At 39.9% G+C, this 21,659-nt stretch overlaps 1 protein-coding gene across 10 annotated transcripts in view; it reads left to right on the top strand.

Moving 5' to 3' along the window:
* ARMC8 (armadillo repeat containing 8) overlaps positions 1 to 21,659 on the top strand; it is a 113,285-nt gene that overhangs the window by 68,067 nt on the left and 23,559 nt on the right. For 9 of the 10 annotated variants that reach the window (XM_003895053.4, XM_021934823.2, XM_009201640.2 and 6 more), the window contains 6 exons: positions 8,051 to 8,133; positions 8,443 to 8,524; positions 13,250 to 13,336; positions 16,121 to 16,213; positions 19,034 to 19,183; positions 20,843 to 20,938. In XM_003895053.4, coding sequence (XP_003895102.1) covers positions 8,051 to 8,133; positions 8,443 to 8,524; positions 13,250 to 13,336; positions 16,121 to 16,213; positions 19,034 to 19,183; positions 20,843 to 20,938 — 591 coding nt within the window. The remainder of the gene's footprint in view (positions 1 to 8,050; positions 8,134 to 8,442; positions 8,525 to 13,249; positions 13,337 to 16,120; positions 16,214 to 19,033; positions 19,184 to 20,842; positions 20,939 to 21,659) is intronic. The other variant, XM_009201644.2, reaches the window with a different exon arrangement.

The raw sequence follows: 21,659 nt of genomic DNA, 5'->3' as shown, positions 1-21,659 counted from the left end.
AATTAGCCGGGCGAGGCAGCGGGCGCCTGTAGTCCCAGCTACTCGGGAGGCTGAGGCAGGAGAATGGCGTGAACCTGGGAGGCGGAGCTTGCAGTGAGCCGAGATCGCGCCACTGCACTCCAGCCTGGGCGACTAAGCGAGACTCTGTCTCAAAAAAAAAAAAAAAAAAAATTATTTGCTAGAGGAAAATGTCTGAACATCTTACATTGGAGCAGTGGCACAGATATTACATAACACGGTATGGATGGGAAATCCTACAGTTTTATTCACAACAGATGAATGGAACTTGTGGCTAAGGACAGTAGAATGTTAATTCCCTTTGGTTACTATCTGCTAAAGCTAGGTCCTGATTCTAAAGTGGAGGTCAGATGAGTTGAAATGTCAGTGGAACTCTGTGGTTTCTTCCTGGTTTTTCTTGGCTTATCTTTTCACTGACTGGCATCCTCTCTGATCTTTGCCATTTGTACCCCCAACCAAAGCTGAATCATTGATTTGTCATTTTCTCTCTAGGAGGTCCTGTAAAGTATGTCTTTTTTTCCTTCTTGTTCAGTTTATTAATGATGCCCTCTCTTGCCAAGTATAGTACACTAATGTTTATTGGCCCAAGATGTCAATATATAGTCTGTGGTTTCTACAGCAATGATAACTTTTTATAGTTCTTTTCCTCTTTCCCTGTTTTCAAAGTCAGATCTCAATTTAGTTATTAAGACTAAGCAAAAAATCTCATCCTTACAACATAGTGAATAGAAAGGCCCTCATACTGGAAAACTGAACCTGGAAACTTTCACAAAAGCCTATTTGGAATTAAGTTGTACTTGCCTGGCTGTTGTGCACATTCACATAAGTGATGTTAAGAGAGAGCCCACTTTGCCACCCACTGCCTTGACACCCCTACAACCCACCCACTTTGAATTGTCTGGGAAGTTTGCTTGTTTGAATTGTCTGGAAGTAAGAAAACTGGGGGGTGGGGAAGGGTGCTCTGGCTGCTCTGCTGCAGTTTGCCTGAAGAACCTGGGCCAGTGACTTAATCTTTCTGAACTTCAGAGACCTCAGATAAGACTATTCCTAAGACCTCTTCAGATATTGACATTATTTAGCCTAAAAATGAATAGGCACAAATGTGTTTAGTTCTGTTAGATAGTTATGTCCACTGCATTAAAAGAATGCAGTAAGAGAATTGGTTTTCCAGTTGAAATGATTTAGGAGCAAGCACTGCAGCTGCCCTTACTTGATTCGTGGAAGACCATGTACTGTTGGAGATTTTGGATTTGCGTTTGTTTTTTAGTCTTCGGTTTGTTTTTGTTTTTGTTTTGCTTTGCTTTGTTTTAATAAAGGAGAAATGATATGAGAATATACTCAGGAATAATACACATTAGGTGCTCAAGCATTTGCATGATGTATATGGCATCATGTCTTTATCCTATGGTCATCTTATGAAATGACATGGTCACTTCCTAAAACCTAGTGAAAGATTGGTTTTCCATTTGGGGGAATGGATCTCTCCCCTGACTCTTGCTGATTCTACTCAGTCTACCCAGATAAGCTGGTTGTACATGCCTATTTCATTCTAGTATCTGCCTTCTTACCTCATGGCACTTCTCTTTCCTCCCTAGTCTCTACCCCATTTCCAAAACTAGTGTCTTGATGGCGCTGACATGAGATCTTGGGTTTATAGTGCTCGTTTCCTTAAAAAAACAAAAAAAATTAAGTGAGGAACTCTAGACCTTAAATAAATGGTCCTGCTAGGAAAGACTCAAGTGTGTGCCCTGGGACTTGTCTTTATTGACACTTACGAGACTAAAGCATTGCCATCCACACCCAGCAGGTCCAGTCTCTGTTATACATCCTTTTTCCTTGCCAGACCTACTCTTTCTCCCTGACCTCCTTGTGCTGCACCCTGCTTGGCTGCTGAATCCCTCCTGCTTTAACTAGAGTCTGGATTTGATACCTTATCCACTTAGATCTCAAATGTCTGCGACTTGTGACTTTGAGAGTTTAATTGCAAGTCCTTATTCTTTCTGGCCAGTTTTGTCTTGTTATTACTCATAATCCATTAAAACTTGCTCTGGAAACTTTCACAAAAGCCTATTTGGAATTAAGTTGTATTTGCCTGGCTATTGTGCACATTCACATAAGTGATTGATGTTAAGAGAGAGCCCACTTTGCCGCCCACTGCCTTGACACCCCTACAACCCACCCACTTTGAATTGTCTGAGAAGTTTGCTGACACCACCAAGAATCTACCCGGTTTCAGTTTCTACATATTTTGCTTGACCTGGTTGCAACACAGTTGAAGCTAAAAGCCAAGCTAAAGTTTTTCTAGTATCTGAAGAATGTTTCATCATGGATAAAGCTGGAAGAATAGTTTGTCTTGTTTTTTCAAATACCATGTCTCTGACTCTTTTAGCTCTTTATGTGCTCAGAGGAAAAGATGGTTTATGTCCTGGCCACAATTAAATTTTGGATCTGCTAGAGCTCATGGAGCGCCGGGACGTTCCCTTGTAGCCAAAGGCCGATTTTCAAGTTGTTGGAGTTGCTGTGTATACCATAAACCACCACCTTAGTATTATCTGGATTCTGCATTTTCCCCATGATCCTCTGGACTGAGTGCCCCTCTTTCCCACTGGTCATGAAAGTCTTGTCCCAATTACAGGAGGCTCAGATCCTGTTCTAATAGATCCTATCCACTCCTGCAAGAGCAGCAACGCAAGAGACAGTTTGGCAAAAGTGTGTCATAAAAACTAAAGACACCAGCAGGGAGGTATACAATACCTAGTCCATTGACCTAAAACAGTCAGTTGAGGATGCAACATTTTTTGTGTGACTTAGTTTTGTAGTTTACAGCCCAGGCCCCTAGAAAAGCCTAGAAAGAAAGATGGCCTCCTTCACTCTGAGGATTCAGTCTACTACAAGTACCCCTTCTGGCTGGGCACAGTGTCTGTGTAACAGAGGGCACTGTCTCTTTTTCTTTTTTAGCAGATCCAACCAGCTATGCCACAGGGCATATTTGCTGAGCTATGGCCGAGGAGTCTCCAACAAGAACCATGAGGGAGAACAACTTTCACCTTTTCTTGGCATTGCTCTTACATCCGGAAGGACCTAAGATGCCTTTGCAGGGTGCTAGGACTTGGCACCCTCCATCATATCAAGGCTGTGGAGCACGGTACTGGGGTCGTTAAAAGGCACCATGGAGAACTTGTTTTATTGCTGTTGGCTTTCCAGCCGCATGTTTGAAAAGCTGTCTGGTGCACTGCTAAACTTTCGTATGGGTCAGAGGGCTGTGGCAGCAGCCACTACCAGCTCCTTCCCTGCTGACCTGAAAATTTTTTCTCTGGACTGGATTCCAAAGCTTTTCCTGTCTTGTGATCACATTTTTGTCCTCATTTTTGTCATTGTATTCACTATAATGCCCTTTGTGTCCATACACAGATGGTCTGCATGCCCTCAAGCTTACAAAACTTGGTTAGATCATATTGTCCATACCTTTTTGGAATTCAAAGTTTACATTCTAATTTTGTATTGTTTTTCACTCTCACTCCCAGACTGATATCTTGATGGAGAAGGTGGACCAGAGATTCAAGCCTGCTTTCTAGAACCCTAGCAAGGTTACTGAATTCTCTCCACTACAAGTTCAGTTACAGATTCAGGCCTTCTTCTACAGACATTCTGATAGACTATGATCTAAGAAGGGTCATCTTGTGCCTGAAGGGAAGACACCTCCAGATAGTTTTATGTCCTGACTTGGAAAGCATTTACCAGCCACCTTATAGCTATACTCTATCTCCAAAGTATCAGGGACCATATACCCCTAGAAACTTTAAAAGAAAGTATAAAGCTACACTCTTAATGTTACAGTGGTTGAGCCCTAACGTTTTTCCACTGTCCTAGATCGTAAAGTTCCTGTTCTTGAGAAAGGATGTCTTCCTACCTTCCCTTTGTAGATGCTTGTTTCAGTGTGTGGCCCCATGGTCCCTGTCATTCCCAAGGTGTTCTTTCTACCATGAAACCAAGCACCATAGCACTGAAACATTTAATTATGCTTGCTTATTCAATATCGTGAGTTTGGTAGAAGCAAGGGCTTTCTCTTCCTCACTATTTTGTCTTTGAGTTTCAGAATCATGCCTGGCACTCTCTGGGCACTCAGATGTTTGCTGAATACATAATTATAGAAATGCAAGTAGGAGCTGTGCCGTTTGCCTTTCCTTGCCTTCTCCTTTAGCACTCTGACTAGACCTGAACCATTCTCCAGCCTCTTCTCACCCGCCTTCTTCCCATGTTCCTTCTAAACAACGTGGTAGTTTTGCCCAGACTGACTAACATGATCCTTGTTCACCTGCTGATTACAAAAGATTGGAGATAAAATAATCATTACTGTATCTCATTTTACTGAAGGCCCAGAGAGATAAAGTAAATTGCCTAAGATTATACAGCCAATCCACTCCATAACATTCCATTTCCCCTGCTTCACCCACTAAGCTGTCTATCTACTCATTTTATTTCTGATCATCACCCTTTCCACAGGTCCTTTCATATCAGCCTTCCAAACTTTGGGAAGAGGCTATAGTCTGGACTTTAGCCCATATTAAGCTTGTAGATTTTTCTTTCCCATCTCTTGTGTAGAATTAGGCTTTTTCTTGGCGCTTAGCAGTTTGGCTATACTGAGATAATACTTTATTAAATACCTACGATTGCTACACCATTCTGGTTCTTTGGTAGATTTACATCTTTGGTTGAATGCAGCCAGGAAACCTTATCTAGAAACCTCTTTCAAGTCTTGACCACACCCGGGGCAAGCATCTGGAGCCAGTGCTAATAGTATTTCTCAGTTCTTTCTGGGGAGTAACCATGTGTTCAATCCATCCGTACTTCTACCACCACCACATTAGCTGATGACGTAACTGTATCCAGTACAGGTAGTTGTTTCTCCCAAGTTATCACTTCTCATTCTTAAGTAAAAATAATTTCCCAAGGCAGAAGGATCTTTCAGGCATAAGCATCTAGTCCTCCACTGCCTGAAACTTTTGCCCTAGCCTTTTGTTTCCTTCCCATACTGAAGGTACTGATTTGGCCTTGTCTGTTTCAAGAACAGTGACTAGTGCATGATTAAAGTAACCCAGCCAGTCTTTGATGGTTGCTGTAGCACAGAGGATTAGGTAATTTGGAAAACACACTACTGTGACCACCAAGGAAATAGTAATAAGGTCCCAACTAGTTTAGTGGAGTGCGAAAGGAATGAATATAAGGTATAGTGCTAAGTAATTTGCTTTGGTTTTTTGTGGTAAGGTAAGAAGAGTTGGGGTCAAAATGAGCACAAATGTAGGGCCTGGGTGGCTAGGAGAATGTTAAAATACCATTTGCAAAAACAGAAAGACACAGGGAACAAGCAGGTTTAGCCAAGGCTAGCGGGTGGGAGGACAAATTCAGTATGAGACATAATAGATCGGAAGTTCCACTGAACATCCATGTCATATTTATTAGGCAATCAGAAGTATGGGGCTAGAGGTCAGGAAAGAACTCTAGAACAGAACTTTAGAAAATTTCCCATACTGACTTGGTTTTGAAGTCACAGCATTGTTATATATATGTGGAGTAAGAGATGGAGATGGACAGAGCCTTTATTGGATATATGCCCATTTAAAGATGGGAAGTGGGGAGAGGACTAGCTTCAAGAGGTTGAAGTTTGGGCATTTATGCCTTTTAAACAGGATTGAAAGTGAGAGGTAGGGCAGAGTAAAGATGTGAGAATGTTATAGAATGGTAATTTTTGGATCAAGGTAGAAGGGCTTTGAGCTTGAAGTACCCAACCTTGACAAGAGTAAAGAAAACAGCAAAAGCATGGAGACCTTTCGTCAAAAGTGGGAAGTTGCAATGTGTGTCCCCAAAATAAAACAAGGTCCCTACGAAGATGAGGTGGGCACAGAGTGGCTGCGAGCATGAGGGAGGCAGGAAGAATTTGAAGTAAGAGGTAGCTACTGTAGGGAATATGGGCATCTCCAGGGGGTTACAAGGCTGATCACCAGCAGTGAGGGTGCTGCTGAGGTGGAATAGCTTACACGGAAAGAACAGCCATATTTGGTGGTTTTTCTAGAACAACATCAGCAGTTGGGATCTGGAGCAGGAGTAATGAGTGGTGGGAGGACAGTGAAAAAGGGAATCTGTCTTCTAAGTGGAGTGTTTGAGCAGGACATCCATGCCAGGGGGGAAAGGTATAAAAGAGTCACAAAGAGTAGGTAGACTGAGAAAGGGAGGAGTTTAGGGTGAGGTGACAATGAGGACAGAGTGGTTGTGCATATCAGTAAGAATGGAATTAGGTTTGGTCTGGGGTGAGGAGTAGATCAATATGTAAATGTTTTGGAAACTAAAACACCAGATAAAAATTACCATTCCTAACCTACAGCTAAAATGTGGTTCCCTGTTCCTTTTTTTTTTTTTTTTTTTTTGAGATGGAGTCTCGCTCTGTCGCCCAGGCTGGGGTGCAGTGACCGGATCTCAGCTCACTGCAAGCTCCGCCTCCTGGGTTTACGCCATTCTCCTGCCTCAGCCTCCCGAGTAGCTTGGACTACAGGCGCCCGCCACCTCGCCCGGCTAGTTTTTTGTATTTTTTAGTAGAGACTTGGTTTCGATCTCCTGACCTCGTGATCTGCCCGTCTCGGCCTCCCAAAGTGCTGGGATTACAGGCTTGAGCCACCGCGCCCAGCCCCCTGTTCTTAATAGATGGTATTTTCCCTGATCATTTTTAGTTTCAACAATATTTTCTTCCCTTCCTGTTTGGGCTGAAACATCCTGAGGTTTCCTACTCTCTCATATTCTAAGGTCAGCCTTCTGAATCCTCTCATTTTAGTCTAGGTCAGTGATCTTCAACCTTGGCTGTGTACTGGACTCACCTGAGGAGATTTAAAAAAAAAAAAAAAAAAAATTTAGGTGCCCAGCCCTGACCTTGGAGAATCTAATTTAATTGGTCTGCTGTATGTCCTGGACATAAGGATTAAAAAAAAAAAAAAAAAATTCTCCCCAGGTAATTCTTCTGCAAGGCCAACCATGGTTAAGATCTATTGGTCTAGGTATTCTCCCAGGTAAGAGTAATGACTCCCATTAATGAGTTGCCCATATTGGGAACTACCTGGTGAGTACAAGAGGACTGCTTTAAACCAGGGCTATATTACAAGTGTGGCTGAGCATATGGACTCTGGAGTCACATGCCTGGGTACGTATCTCAGCTCTGTGATTACAGGAAAGCTCTGTGTTATCTAGAGTAATGCCTTCAGAAGAGTGAGGGTTAAATTGGGTAATATAACATGCTTAGCACAATGCTTGGCACATAGAAGAACTCAACAAATGTGTTTGTTAGTATTTGTGTTGTGATGTCATGAGTACTTTATCCTAATATGAAAAGGCTGTTTTTCAGTAGGCCCACACAAGTCAAATTCAGTTTCCTTCACACACTATTTTGTATCTAGACATTGTTTGATGAAGGAAAATTGCAGGTTATCTTAATTTTAAGTTGAAACAATAAAGCTTCATAATTATAGTGATTATGTGTAGCAGCACTTAGTGCTATAGTGAAAGATGGCAAGGGTTACTTTTCTAAAAGTTTCAGTCGGTTGGTAAGAAAGTAGCCACAAGGTGGCTCTGTCAGAAGCCCAGATTTCATTTCATGAGGGCTGAGCATGGACTGTGATTTCTTTAGAACCTCACTGGAAGGAACCTGCCCAATGAGAGTTCATTTATTTCTTTTCCTTTTTCTCAAGATTGTTTACACAACACCTCTGCGGTACTTACACGGTTTAATTTTTGTTTTAAATGTCTTTAAAAATAAACAAACATAACCTGCCCCTTACACCTGTCATTCAGCCTGGCAGGTCCTTAGTGGGCTAGACCTACCTTTCTGATGAGCTGCCTGCCCCCACCGCAAGATGATTGTTCGAGAGGTAAACACTCTTGCCAAAAACAACATTAAACTTTTAATGGATGTTAAGATACTTGAGTTTACAAGCAGTGAAGTTTGTCACCTTCATGTTGTTATTTATGCAGCATTAACCTTTTTCTCCAGATCATTGAGACTGAAAATATGATGGACCGAATTGTGACTGGCTTGTCTGAGTCTAGTGTCAAGGTGCGGTTAGCTGCCGTCAGGTATGAGCTTTAAATGGTCTGAATAAAAACCTTTTGCCATGTATTTAACCTGTTTCCTTTCTGGTCCTTCACTGGGTAAACACAGACTACAAATGTTCCTCAAAAATCTGCTCTGGTGAATTCATAGAGTGTATAACATTGTCTAACAGAGAACCTAGCCTCCAAACCCCATGAAGTGGTCTGATGTAGTTCACTTAACAATGTAGCTATGCTTGAAGTGTATATTAGTCATTGTAAAATGCCAGCCAGTTTGTTTGAAAAGTAGAAGTTTTAGTTTCTGGTAAAGCTAATTTTGATTATTCTTTGTAGATGTTTGCACAGTTTATCCAGATCTGTGCAGCAGCTTCGAACCAGTTTCCAGGATCACGCTGTGTGGAAACCTTTAATGAAGGTAAGAAGAAAGGGTCAGCCAGTAACAACCGTACTCACAGACCCTAGAGTGAGCCGAGCTAGCTAACACTACACCCTGGTCTAGGAGTATGTCTGATTTTTGTGTAGAGCATTTTGAACACTTATCTCCTCAAATCTGATGTTCTAAGCATCTACAAATGCTTCATGTGTGAGGAGAAACTACAGGCCTGATTTTCTTTTTTTCTTTTTTTTTTTTTTTTTGAGGTGTAGTCTAGGTCTGTCACCCAGGCTGGAGTACAGTGGCACGATCTTGGCTCACTGCAACCTCCACCTCTCTGGTTCAAGTGATTCTCCTGCCTCAGCCTCTCAAGTAGCTGGGACTACAGGCACGCACCACCACGCTGGGCTAATTTTTGTATTTTTAGTAGAGACGGGATTTCACCATACTGGTCAGGCTGGTCTTGAGCTCCTAACCACATGATCTGCCCGCCTCGGCCTCCCAAAGTGCTGGGATTACAGGCATGAACCACTGCGCCCAGGGAGGTCTGATTTTCTTTTATTAACTAAGCTTTAGTTACTCATCTGATCTCCCTATTTGTTTAATATTACACCTTAACCTTACATTCAAAATTATCCTTGTAATTTTTGGTTCTGAAGAGCAAAAGAATCTGCCATTTACAGAGATGAAGTGTTCTTAGTCTTTCGGCAATCCCTGGATTTTTTTTTTTTTTTTTTTTAACTAGACACAGGGTCTCACTGTGTCACACAGGCTAGAGTACAATGGCTCAATCATGGCTCACTGCAGTCTTGTGCCCCCCAGCCCACGTGATTCTCCCACCTTGGCCTCCCAAGTAACTGGGACTACAGGCATATGCCACTATGCCTGGCTAATTTTTTTGATTTTTTTGAGACAAGGTCTCGCTAAGTTGCCCAGGCTGGTCTTGAACTCCTGAGCTCAAATGATCCTGCCTTGGCCTCCCAAAGTGTTGGCTAGGATTACAGGTATAAACCACCATGCCTGGCCCCTGGATATTTTTTAACATAACATTTTTGGTGTTAGGTCTTCTCTTCAGGCACCTTTTGTCCCCACAAAAAAGGGTTCAGGGCAAATGAATCTGAATCAAGACTTAGAGCATGCATCAAGTGGCTGCTAATAATGTTATCTCCCTGATATATTACAAAACCATAGGTCTGCTTGGTCTTTGGTCTATCATTTTTTTTTCTTAAGTGATCATATACCTTGCATTTAGTCAACTTAATTTTTTAGAGTTTTGTTTTGTTTTTGCATACCTACTATATACTAAGCAAAGCCTTCAAGTACAGTGAGCTACCAAAAACATTTTACCACAGTTCTCTTACTCTTGGCTTAAAGCTTTAGGTTCAGGGGGCAGGGGCATCAATGTGGCAGAAATAGGCAAGAGACCATTCAGGCAGGAAGAATATAAAGTGGGCTTTGAAAGCAAGAGGAAAACAGGAGGATTTTCTGGGGTGCAGAATAGCATGAGGAGAAACATTGTGTATGGTATGTGTAGGGAACAGCAAGTATACCTTTATGACTGTAGTGGAGGAGTGGGGTATAATGAGACATACCAGTGGACAGGAAAGGACGAAGTGGAAGAGTTAGACCAATGCCAGTGGCCTTGGGAATTGACATGCCAAGTGGTTCTTCCATTGGGGAGGTTCATCTAATGACAGTGTATGATTTACATATGAAGGTTGTGGAATAAAGCAGTAGGAGTGGCTTAGGGAAGACCATATGAACCCTGGAGATACTTCAGTGGAAGGAATGATAGATTGGGTGTATGATTCACTACTCAGGAACTGTCAGGGGGACACCAAGAGTTTTCTAGTCTAAACAAGTGTCACAGTATAGTCTTATGAGGCCTAGCAGAACAGTACATTTCTTTAACAACTTGTTTTCAGTGGGCCTGCCTAAGCAGCATGTAACATTGAACTTGACCCATTTTCATCCATTGGCACATCTTCCTGAGTTTCACTCTTTTTCACCCTATTAGACATATGTCATCTCTTCTGAATACTCCTCATTCTCTGATTTCCTTTTGCTTCCTGAAGCTCATTAAGAGCCCCAAATCTCAGAATGGTTATTTACCTACATCCTACTCTCCAGCTACAATATCAGTGCCTTTCTGTGCTTGGGACACACTTGCTCATGGAGTGTGTCAGCTCCTACCAGCAACAGTTTTTTCAGGTCCACCATCCCTTATCCAAAACCGTTGGGGCCAGATTTGATATTTCTGGATTTTGTAAGGCTGTCCTCAGTTAAGTGGTATTTTCTTTTACTATTCCCACTCTTTATTATTCTTAGATTGCACCTTTTTCATAGCAGCTTGATCTTGATTTATTGATTATCCATTCAGGAATTTTTAAGTGCTCTTCTGCTTCCCCAAATAACTACCTTTTCATCCAGAGCCATTTTCCCTGCTTGCTCAGCTGAGTAGCCCTCTGTCATACAAATCAGAAATGGAGTAACATGGTTTCTCTTTAGTTCTTTCTGTGAAAAGATCTGATGAGTATTCTAGAAGGGTTTATATACTTGGGTACATGTGGATATAATTACTCTCAAATTACAATATTGCTGTATGTTTAAATTATAGTAATAAAAGCTTGGAGGTAAACAAATGATTTACTTCAGATACTTTTTGGTCTCTAGTCCAGAGGCTGTTTGCATAGCTGTTGATTTTTCCCATTTGCTTTTCCATGTTTTTAACAGTTGGTTAACAAACTGCAAGAAGGTAGACATTTGGTTTTAATTTAAAAAATTATTTGTGACTATGTTTTGTTCCTATTTTGGTGAAATTGTTTTGTCAGTGTTAGATGTCAACTTCTGAATTTCACAGGTCATACCTTACACTGCACCAGGTAAGTGGTTTTTAAGTTTATAGGATGTCTTCTGCTTTAGTTTATCATTAGATGTTATCTAATTTGAATGTTATCTAATAAAACTTGATAAAAACAAATTTCTATAAACAGTAACATTTAAAAAATGAATTATATCAACCAAAGGAACTTTTTAAAGACTTGATAGGCATTAACTTATTTCACCAGTGTTTCTAAGTAGTATAGTTTTGGAAAATGATTATTTCTCTTAATCTAAAAACAACTATCGAGCACCCATTTTGTGCAGTGCCACTGGGTTGCTACAGGCCAGTATAAATTAGACCATAGATACATAGATTATTTCTTCAGGAAGCTTAACTCTATTAAAAGAAGGGGAGATTGGCATAACTGCACAAATAATTTGAATAGGTTGACAGTCATGAGGATCCTAAGGGAGGTCACAAACCATGGCAATGGGACCCCAGAGGAGGATAGAATGACTTCTGACTGAAAGGACTGGGATGACTTTAAATCTTGGGTAGGGGTGTACCTGAGAGATATGGGAAGGGCAAGGCAAGGAAAGAGTGAATGGGGCCTTAGGGAAGTTGTGACAGACAGAGCTCAGCATGCATAGTATATGAGATTTGATTTGATCTTTATCAATGAACAGTCCATAGGAGAGTTAAAACACAATATCTTAGGAGAGCTGCTTCTACTTTATAATTCACGCTTTTTCTTAACTTGAGAATTTCAGACTTGGTTTAGCCATGGAAAGCAGATAATATATTTAACTGTTTGAAATTTTTTGTGATTACCCATTTCTGGTTTGTGTAACTAGAACCCCTAATACTCCTTTTGAGATCCTAAGCCTGAGCCTGATCTGATCCCAGATGCAGAGGATTTAGTTGAAGTGATTATTGCATATAGATGGTGGTATTTATGAAGCCTTGTCTCTTAGAATCTAGAAAGAACAGGTTCTAGAAATAGCTAATAGCAACAAACATTTATCATCATGCTGTGTTGCCTTCTAGTTCAGTGAAAGTCCATGGAAGTTAGTTTACTGTATACCTATTATGTGCCTGATAGCATCAAAAATTATGGTACTAAATTACCATTTTCAAAGCCTTACTTATATAGTCATTATTATGTGCCAGTTACTATTCTAAAACCTTTTTATATATTTATTCTCATAACAATCCTGTGAAGCAGATACCATTTTATAGTTGAGGAATTCATGTACCTATTTAGTTGTTGAGCCCAAATTTGTATCCAAACAGTCTGTTTTTCATTTCCCTGCTGCAGTACTTCGCTTATTATTCACTATATCACATTTAATCTTAAATAGTTCTATCAAGGAGGTCTTATTTTCCTCAGTTTATAGATGAAGAAATACAGACTCAGGCTAGTTAGTGGAGGTGTCCGATTGGAACTAGGTCTGTGTGATTCCTTTTATGTAAACCAGTCTTCCACACTGTCCTGCCTGTGTAGTAGCTTGCTTGATCCATCAGTGCTTTTGGTCAAACAGGCCCTTCTAAGGACGAATGAGAAAGTCAGGCTGTAGGGCCATTCTGTGGACTCATAAGGGGCTTGACTGATGGAGTAGAGTGAGCTAACTTACTCCAGAACAGTCCCTTGGCCTTCAAGCATTTCACATATGTCTGTCTCCTCCCTGCAAGAGCCCCCAGTGAGGCTGCAGCTTCTCCAAGCAAAACAGATTTGAGGGCCTTAGTCAGTCATAATTATAGCACTAGGAAAAGTTTGACACAGTATCAAGTGGATTCTTCCTGTCTCTCCAATATGAAGAATCAGGCTGAAAGATAATTGTTCTTGTTTTTATTTATATTTTATATCTCATATTTTATATCTCATTTTATATCTCATCTTCATCATTCCAAATCATTAATAGTATCCTTTTTTAATTCCATAGGTTTTACAAAATGCACCAGATGAAATCCTAGTGGTAGCATCTTCCATGCTATGTAATCTTCTTCTTGAATTTTCTCCAAGCAAAGAGGTTAGTATTGATTTTCTTTTCCTAGACTTTGCCCAGTCCAGCTAGAGCTTACTCAGATACTTTTTATAGTAGTTGACATTGAAATTTGTGGGTTGGGCTTAAAAAGTATTTCTGAATTGTTTGATTGCATAGGGGCGGGGGTGTGCAAATAAATCAATCATTTTAAAATGAGATTATCATTTCCCATTATTCTTTTTATTCTATCTAGCATATTCAGCTTATTTAAAAGATATTATAGCTTAAAGTCAATCTAAACTGCCTGAATGTAAGAAATAATTTTTCTTACAAATAGTAAACTATTCTCAGGCTATCTTTACTAAAGAATAAATTAAGACTAAATTTTGTAAACCAGGATTATAAGTCATTTCAAGGAGATAACTGCTGTCATTGGAAAATCATCTTTTGATGTTTAATGTTAATGGTAGTTATTTGGGGAGGGGTTGGATGGGGGTTCCCTTCTGCATTTTATAAAATACTTGAGCATGTATTCTTTTTTTAATAGGAAAAACTAAAATACACTTTAATGAAGAAGAGGAAAACCTTATAAAATTAGTTTTATTATGTCATAATACCCCTGATCTGCCCAATCATGAACTCAGGTTTATTGTGCATTTAGTAGTCCCATTTGTGTTGAATTTATTTTCTGCATTATAACACTTGTAGGCATTGACTATAATTAAGAAAAGTAATATTAACAAGATGGAGGTTCTGACCAGGCATGGTGGTTCATGCCTATAATCCCAGCACTTTGAGAGGCCAAGGCGGGCAGAACACTTGAGGTCAGGAGTTTGAGACCAGCCTAGCCAACATGGTGAAACCCCATCTCTGCTAAAAGTACAAAAATTAGCTGGGGGTGGTGGCACGTGCTTGTAATCCCAGCTACTCGGGAGACTGAGGCAGGAGAATCGCTTGAACCCAGGAGGCAGAGGTTGCAGTGAGCTGAGATCGTGCCACTGCACTGCAGCCTGGGCAAAAGAGGGAGACTCCATCTAAAAAACCAAACAGAAAAATAAGATGGAGGTTCAGAAATAGTTATTCAACAAGCAGGAATCTTGGAACAAACAGGGCAAGACTGGTAGTTACTCTGATGGAAGAGAAAGGCGAAATAGTACACCAGAGCTTCCATCAGTTCTCTGCCCTGTAGATGGGGTCTTGGCCTGATGATAACCCAGTCACAGCTTGTGTACCACCATTAACCATCCTTACCTGCTCTTATATTGCTCCAGAGCTTCCTTCAGGATATTTGGGGTCTGGTTAGGAAATAGGTAGATGAGCTCAGGCAAAGGATCACTAATATGATTTTTTTATATTGAAAAATTAACTTCCAACCTGGGCAAATAGGAAGACCTTGTCTCTACTAAAAATTAAAAAATCAACCAGGCGTGGCACACACACCTGTAGTTCTAGCTACTCGAGAGGCTGAGGCAGGAGAATTGTTTGAGCCTGGGAATTTGAGGTTGCAGTGATCTGTGATCATGCCACTGCACTCCAGGCTGGGCTTCAGAGTAAGACCGTCTCAAAGAACTAAAATTAAAAAAAAAAAAACTAGATTCTGAACCAAAGTGGGGCAGGAAAATGCTGTAAGAGCTTTTTTTTGTGCCAATTGACAAAATTAGAGTATGGGCTATAGATTTGATTAAAGTATTATTTTAATTTAATATTACCTTTCCTAAATTTGGTAACTGTACTGTGGTTATCTAAGATAATATCCTTGTTTTTAGGAAATATACACTGAAATATTAAGCATAAAAGGGGCACGATGTATGCATCCTACTTTCACATGGTTCAGAAAAGATAGATAATGTGGATTAGGTACATAGTAAGAGAGAGATGATAAATTAATGATGGCAAATCTTAAAAACTGGCAGATCTGGGAAAATAATATCTGAGAGTTCCTTGTATTTTTGCTACTTTATAAGTTTGAATTTATTTCAAAATAAGTTTTTAAAATATCATAATTTGTACAGTTGAGAAATGTATACCCCTTTTTCTGGGTATATAGATCTGAATTGCTTCTGACGTTTCTATAATCCTCTTGACAAGTGGCCTTTAAGCATTCATTGGTGATGGTAAATCTTAATCCTCTGAGGTTTGAGTATTTTTTAGAAATTACCAAAAATTCATGTCCGGTCAAGTATCATAAATAAAGTTAAGTAGTTAGACTAAAGCATGGTATTTTAGGTGTAAAATGTGGCATGACTATAAAAGTACAGGACTGTTTTGCTTGTATAATTGATAAGTAGTCCTGAAAATATCCTAAAAGATAAATTCTGCGCATGTTTGGAATAAGACTGACAGCTTGGAAGGATTTGGTTGTCTAAGTTCCTTTATATTTCTTTCCTTTACCAACCATATTACTTCATGGTTAGAGTTTGTAACCAGTGCACAAGATATACACATAAAGCAGAAAGTGACAGAGTCTCAGAGAATGATGAGAGTGGGGAGTTAGGTAATGGGATCATAAGGGTCTGTGTGAAATGTACATATAACTAGGATGTCTCCTGAATCCTCCAGGACTACAAGGATAAAAGGAAATGATAGAATGGTTTGGTTTTGTTTGTTTTCTTTTTTTTTGTTTGGCTATTTGGATTTATAAGAAAATAGTTGTCTTTGCCCTTCTCAAGGTGATTTTTATGGCTACATCACTCCCTGCTTTGCAAAAGTTGCCTGGAATTGAGTAAGAGTGGGGAAGAAATCATAGACAAAGTGCCAAGGTATATGCACGTTTAGTTTGCAAACCGGACTTTAAAGCTGTGACTTTTTTTTTTTCCTGTCCAATGGCAGCCAATTTTGGAATCAGGAGCCGTAGAGCTACTTTGTGGATTAACTCAGAGTGAAAATCCCGCTTTACGAGTGAATGGAATTTGGGCTTTAATGGTATGTTTCACTTTTGTATATATCATAACTTACAAAAGGAATTAGAGCTATTATCTAAGTTAGAACATAATGTGTTATTTGAAATGTCTGGAATTTTCTTTTTCAAAAATCTTGCTATTTTGTTCTAGTTTTCTAATGACTAGGACCTAGAAGACAGATTAACTGTAAGCAAGTTATGCCTCAGTTCTCTTATTTTTTATTAAGAAAAGTGAACAGATGTTGAAACTTAGCTAATTCTGGGAAAATAAATTTTCCTCATCATGAACATATTATATTTTTGTGTAGCACCACCTACTTTACAAAGCACTTTCATATCTCCTTTGCTCTTCAGAACAACTTTATGCTATCAACCAGGGAGTTCTTACCATACTTTATAGATGAAGTAGACTAAGGCACAGAATGATTATTTTATTTTTTATTGGCAAATAAAAATTACATATGTTTATAATGTACAACATGATGTTTTGAAAGATAAATAGATTGTGGGATGGCTAATTTGAGCTAATTAACATATGTATTACCTCACATATTTAACCATTTTTTGCAGAATGATTAACTTGTCCAAGGTAATAAAATTGGTGCATAAATACTTAATAAAATTTTTAACAGTTTCTAGTGAATAATTTATATTCTAAAACTTTATGAGATTAGAGAACCATTTCTCCTTAAGATTATTAAAATTTTCTTGAAATTGAAGATAGAGTAATCCTAAATTGATTTTTAAAACGTATTTATACTATTTACAATTTAATTGCTCTGTACCAGACACTAAGCTGGGCGTTTTATATTTATCTCTAATTTTTATTTTAAGATATATTGGTATATATTCACCTAACAAATGGGAAACTCGGACTTAGGGAGGGTAAGTGAATTGTGAAGGTGAAGTCCTCACAGCTAATAATGGAAATGGGTTCAGAACCTTTTCCAAACCTGTATTCTTCTCCCTGTTCCATGCTATATCTGCTGTGTTTTTATACAGACTTCAGGATAGAATTAATTATCTTCTAAGAAAGCAGCAAATCTGTAGTTTCACAGTTATTTTTTTCCTGAACTTTGCACAGCTTTTAGCACTTCTCTTTCTTGAAACTCCTTCCCAGGACTTACCTTTTTTATACTCCCTTTCTACCTAGCTTCCTTTTCAACCTCTTCACTGGGAACATACCCCCAAGTTTCAGTTTCTGGTTTCCACTTCTTACTACATCAGTTTCAGGGACTTCATCTCATATCATGGTTTCAACTTCCCCTAATAGGTTAGTTTGAAATCTACAGATGTAACTGTTACCTATTTCCCAGATCTATCACTTAAATGGTGTATGGAACTTCATTTGAGAATTCTGTGACATGCACAACTTTAATGTTGGAAACTGAACTTATTCCACTCCTCAAATCTGTACAAACTATCTTATGCTCGTCAGTCTCCATATTACCAGCTTCTGTATTCTTTATCTGCAAAATATAAAACCTTAGAATCATCTCTGACCTGGGTCTCTTGATACAGAGAGTGTTCTTTTTGCTCTGCCATGCTGCCTCACATTATTATATAACTTGATCGCTAATGTCTTAGCTCTTTAATTAAAATAAGTTCCTGGAGGGCAACAACCACATATTATGTCTCTAGTTTACAAGATGTTTTTTTTTGTTGTTTTTTTTTTTTTTTTTTTTTGATATAGAGTCTCACTCAGTTGCCCAGGCTGGAGTGTAGTGGCATGATCTCAGCTCACTGCAACCTCTGCCTCCTGGGTTCAAGCGATTCTTGTGCCTCAGCCTCCCGAGTAGTTGGGATTACAGGCGTGTGCCACCACACCTGGCTATACAAGAGATTTTTGTATCAAAAGTTGATTTGTAAGTTGTTATTTGGAATTTACCATGGTTTTTGTTTTCTTCAGACATTAATAGCTTAGGATTAAGCTGGGCTAACCCATGATACAAATTAGAGAAAAAGGAGCAAAATAGCTACTGGCCACCCGGGATTACTGGTTGCTCAGACACACCTCCTACCCTCTGGAGAGCTTCCTGTGTGATATAGCCCAGCCATGCCAACACCTACCATAGTATTGTGAACACAATAGATGTTTTCATGCCAGTAAAGTTAAGAAAACCCAGTGCTTATTTTCTTCTGTGAGTACTTTGAAATCATTCTCAAAAGGCATGGCACAGTATAATCATTAATAGTCATTTCGTGTACAGCAGGCAACTTGATAACCATAAAGATATTCTCAAAAGTGATAAATGAGTTTTGTATTTATTTGAGAAATTTTAAGACGTTCAAATGCATGTACCTAAAAGTGGTCATATTTCTTATGTAGAAGTGTATCTGAGAGTAACAGTTACCTTTCTCTTGACAGACAGAAATATAGGTAATTAACAAGAATCAGGAAAATAGAGTGACTTATCCTTAAAGATTTTCTGCAGATTCTGTTTGTACTTTGAAAATTATCAGAGTTTGGCCGAGCCTTGTGGCTCACACCTGTAATCTCAGCACTTTGGAAGGCCAAGACGAGTGGATCACGAGGTCAGGAGTTCAAGACCAGCCTGGCCAACTTGGTGAAACCCTGTCTCTACTAAAGATACAAAAATTAGCTGGACGTGGTGGCTCACGCCTATACTCCCAGCTACTTGGGAGGCTGAGGCAGGAGAATTGCTTGAACCCAGGAGGCAGAGGTTGCAGTGGGCCAATATCATGCCACTGCACTCCAGCCTGGGCAACAGAGCAAGACTCTGTCTCAAAAAAAAAAAAGAAAATTATCAGAGTTACTATTAAAATATAATTTAATAAAGTAAATGTAGACATGATTCTTGCAACTTCTTTAATCCTTTCAGAATATGGCATTTCAGGCTGAACAAAAAATAAAAGCAGATATTTTACGAAGCTTGAGTACTGAACAGCTATTCCGGTTATTATCAGATTCAGATTTGAATGTGCTGATGAAGACATTGGGACTTCTTAGAAATCTTCTCTCTACTCGTCCTGTAAGTAAAATCACCCAGGCTTCCAAATTAGCTAGCCCTGCATATGCATTGCAAGACATTGCTCTCTCTCTCTGCTCTCATTAACATCTGCCCATGAGTGTGATTCAAATGCTGCCCCCTTCCAAAGAAACAAGGAGTTGATGTCTAGACCTGTCACTTTCATAGGTGTTCTGGGAGCTGCTTCACCATATCGCCCCCTATTCTACACTCCTACACTGCTTATTCTGTCTCCCTCTAATCCCTGGAACAGAGGAAGACATCATCAGCGCCTACGCCTACCTTGATTTGTTACTTTTTTCTTCCCTGGTATGCTGTCTAGGATGAATTTTCTCATCTGCCTAAATCACTTATCTCTGGGGCCTCTGCTTCTTTCCTGTTAGAGAATTCTCAGAGCCATTCCATAGACCACCATCTCCCTACCCACATTTACAGGATTGACCTCTGCAGATGCCAGTGTAGAAAGCAGTGGATACATGTCAGAGTAGGAGAGACTGAGCCTTGCTGGTGGGATCCCTCTCAATGTTCTCTTATGTTCCCCTAAGAAACAATGCAGGTGGCCTTCAGGTAGATGAGGAAATATGGGTGGTTCCCTTCTCTGTGCCCCACTTGTCTTTTTAAGTTGTCATTATGCATTTATGCTCCAAGATAGTATTAGGAAATCTACACTGTATTTTCCATGTCTCTGGCTTCCCCCATTACCCAAGTCCATTTTTTATGCTTCCTTTTTTTTTTGTTTGTTTGTTTGTTTGTTTTTTTTTTGAGACGGCGTCTGGCTCTGTCGCCCAGGCTGGAGTGCAGTGGCCTGATCTCAGCTCACTGCAAGCTCCGCCTCCCGGGTTTACGCCATTCTCCTGCCTCAGCCTCCCGTGTAGCTGGGACTACAGGCGCCCGCCACCTCGCCCGGCTATTTTTTTTGTATTTTTTAGTAGAGACGGGGTTTCACCGTGTTAGCCAGGATGGTCTCGATCTGCTGACCTCGTGATCCGCCCGTCTCGGCCTCCCAAAGTGCTGGGATTACAGGCTTGAGCCACCGTGCCCGGCCTTTTTGTTTGTTTTGAGACAGAGTCTGGCTCTTTCCCCCAAGCTGGAGTGCAATGGCGCAGTCTCGGCTTGTTGCAACCTCCACCTCCCGGGTTCAAGTGATTCTTCTGCCTCAGTCTCCCGAGTAGCTGGGATTACAGGCGTGTACCACTATGCCCAGCTAATTTTTGTATTTTTAGTAGAGACGGGGTTTTGCCGTGTTGGCCAGGCTGGTCTCAAACTCCTGACCTCAGGTGATCAGCCCGCCTCAGCCCCCCAAAGTGCTGGGAAAGGCGTGAGCCCACTGCACCTGGCCTTTGCTTCCTTTTTCTTTAATGTATTTGGGTTTGAGGACCCCCAATGATTGTACTTTCATATTCTGTCAGGTCAACTTTATGTATGTATGTATGTATGTGTAATGTGTATATACGTGTGTGTGTGTGTGTGTGTATGACATATTTGAAGGCAAACTGCAGCTTCAAAATATAATAAACACTGTTCTTTGGCATGTAGTTCTATATGCTATAGTGTTCTGCATGAAGCAGTTGTGAATCATATTGGTTTTAACTTTTAGAAGCCTTCTATTCATCCTATGGTCTTTGTTTCTTTGATAATTATGGATTTCCCATTGTTTTACAGCATATAGATAAAATAATGAGTACTCATGGAAAGCAAATTATGCAAGCCGTCACTCTTATTCTAGAAGGGGAACATAACATTGAGGTCAAAGAGCAGGTACGTTGTTCCTTTTTCTTGGGGAATATTTTCTGAATGTGAGCACAAAGGAAGTTCTTAGGAGTCTCCTGAAATATTTAAATCTGCAGAAGACAGAGTGCTAAGACAGGAGATGCTCTAGAAATAGGAAGAAATATCTTCCACCATCCCTTAAACTCTCTTTAAGACTACTTCTTTCTGAAATAGAGGAAAACATGACCAGCGTCTACAGTTTTGCCCTCTGTGTCATTCACTGTGCGCACTGTCCCTGTTTCTACAGGAGCAGCCACCTTTCATCATCCTGGAATGAATCCTTTTTCCAGGATCACTATTTCTAGCCCTCTCTGCCGCCATGCTCTGAACTCAGAATTCCTGCAACTCGCTGATAAAATAATTCCTTATCCTGGAGATAGTTTTCATTTCTTTTCTCTTAGGCATCTTGTTCCTCATCCCATAACCCTACTTCTGTTAAGTTTCAGGAGGGCAAGTTAAGGGTAGGCATTAAAGTACGAAGCTGTGCATTTATCAAGACAGTTCGGAATTATATTGTTTTATTTTCTGGGATTTACTATGGGAGTTTTAATGTATATATTTTATTTTGCTCTAAAAACAAAGGTCCCGCAAACTTAAGATTTTAACACAGGACCAGAGGTACTGGTAATCTTCAGTTTTTTGACATAGGTGTTGGCTACATGGTTGTGTTCCCTTTCAAAATTCATTAAGCTGTAGACATACATGTATG

This window comes from Papio anubis, chromosome 2, assembly GCF_008728515.1.
Source record: "Papio anubis isolate 15944 chromosome 2, Panubis1.0, whole genome shotgun sequence".
Taxonomy (NCBI): domain Eukaryota; kingdom Metazoa; phylum Chordata; class Mammalia; order Primates; family Cercopithecidae; genus Papio; species Papio anubis.
Note: the sequence above shows the minus strand (reverse complement) of the source record. Positions and strands in the feature narration are given on the sequence as shown.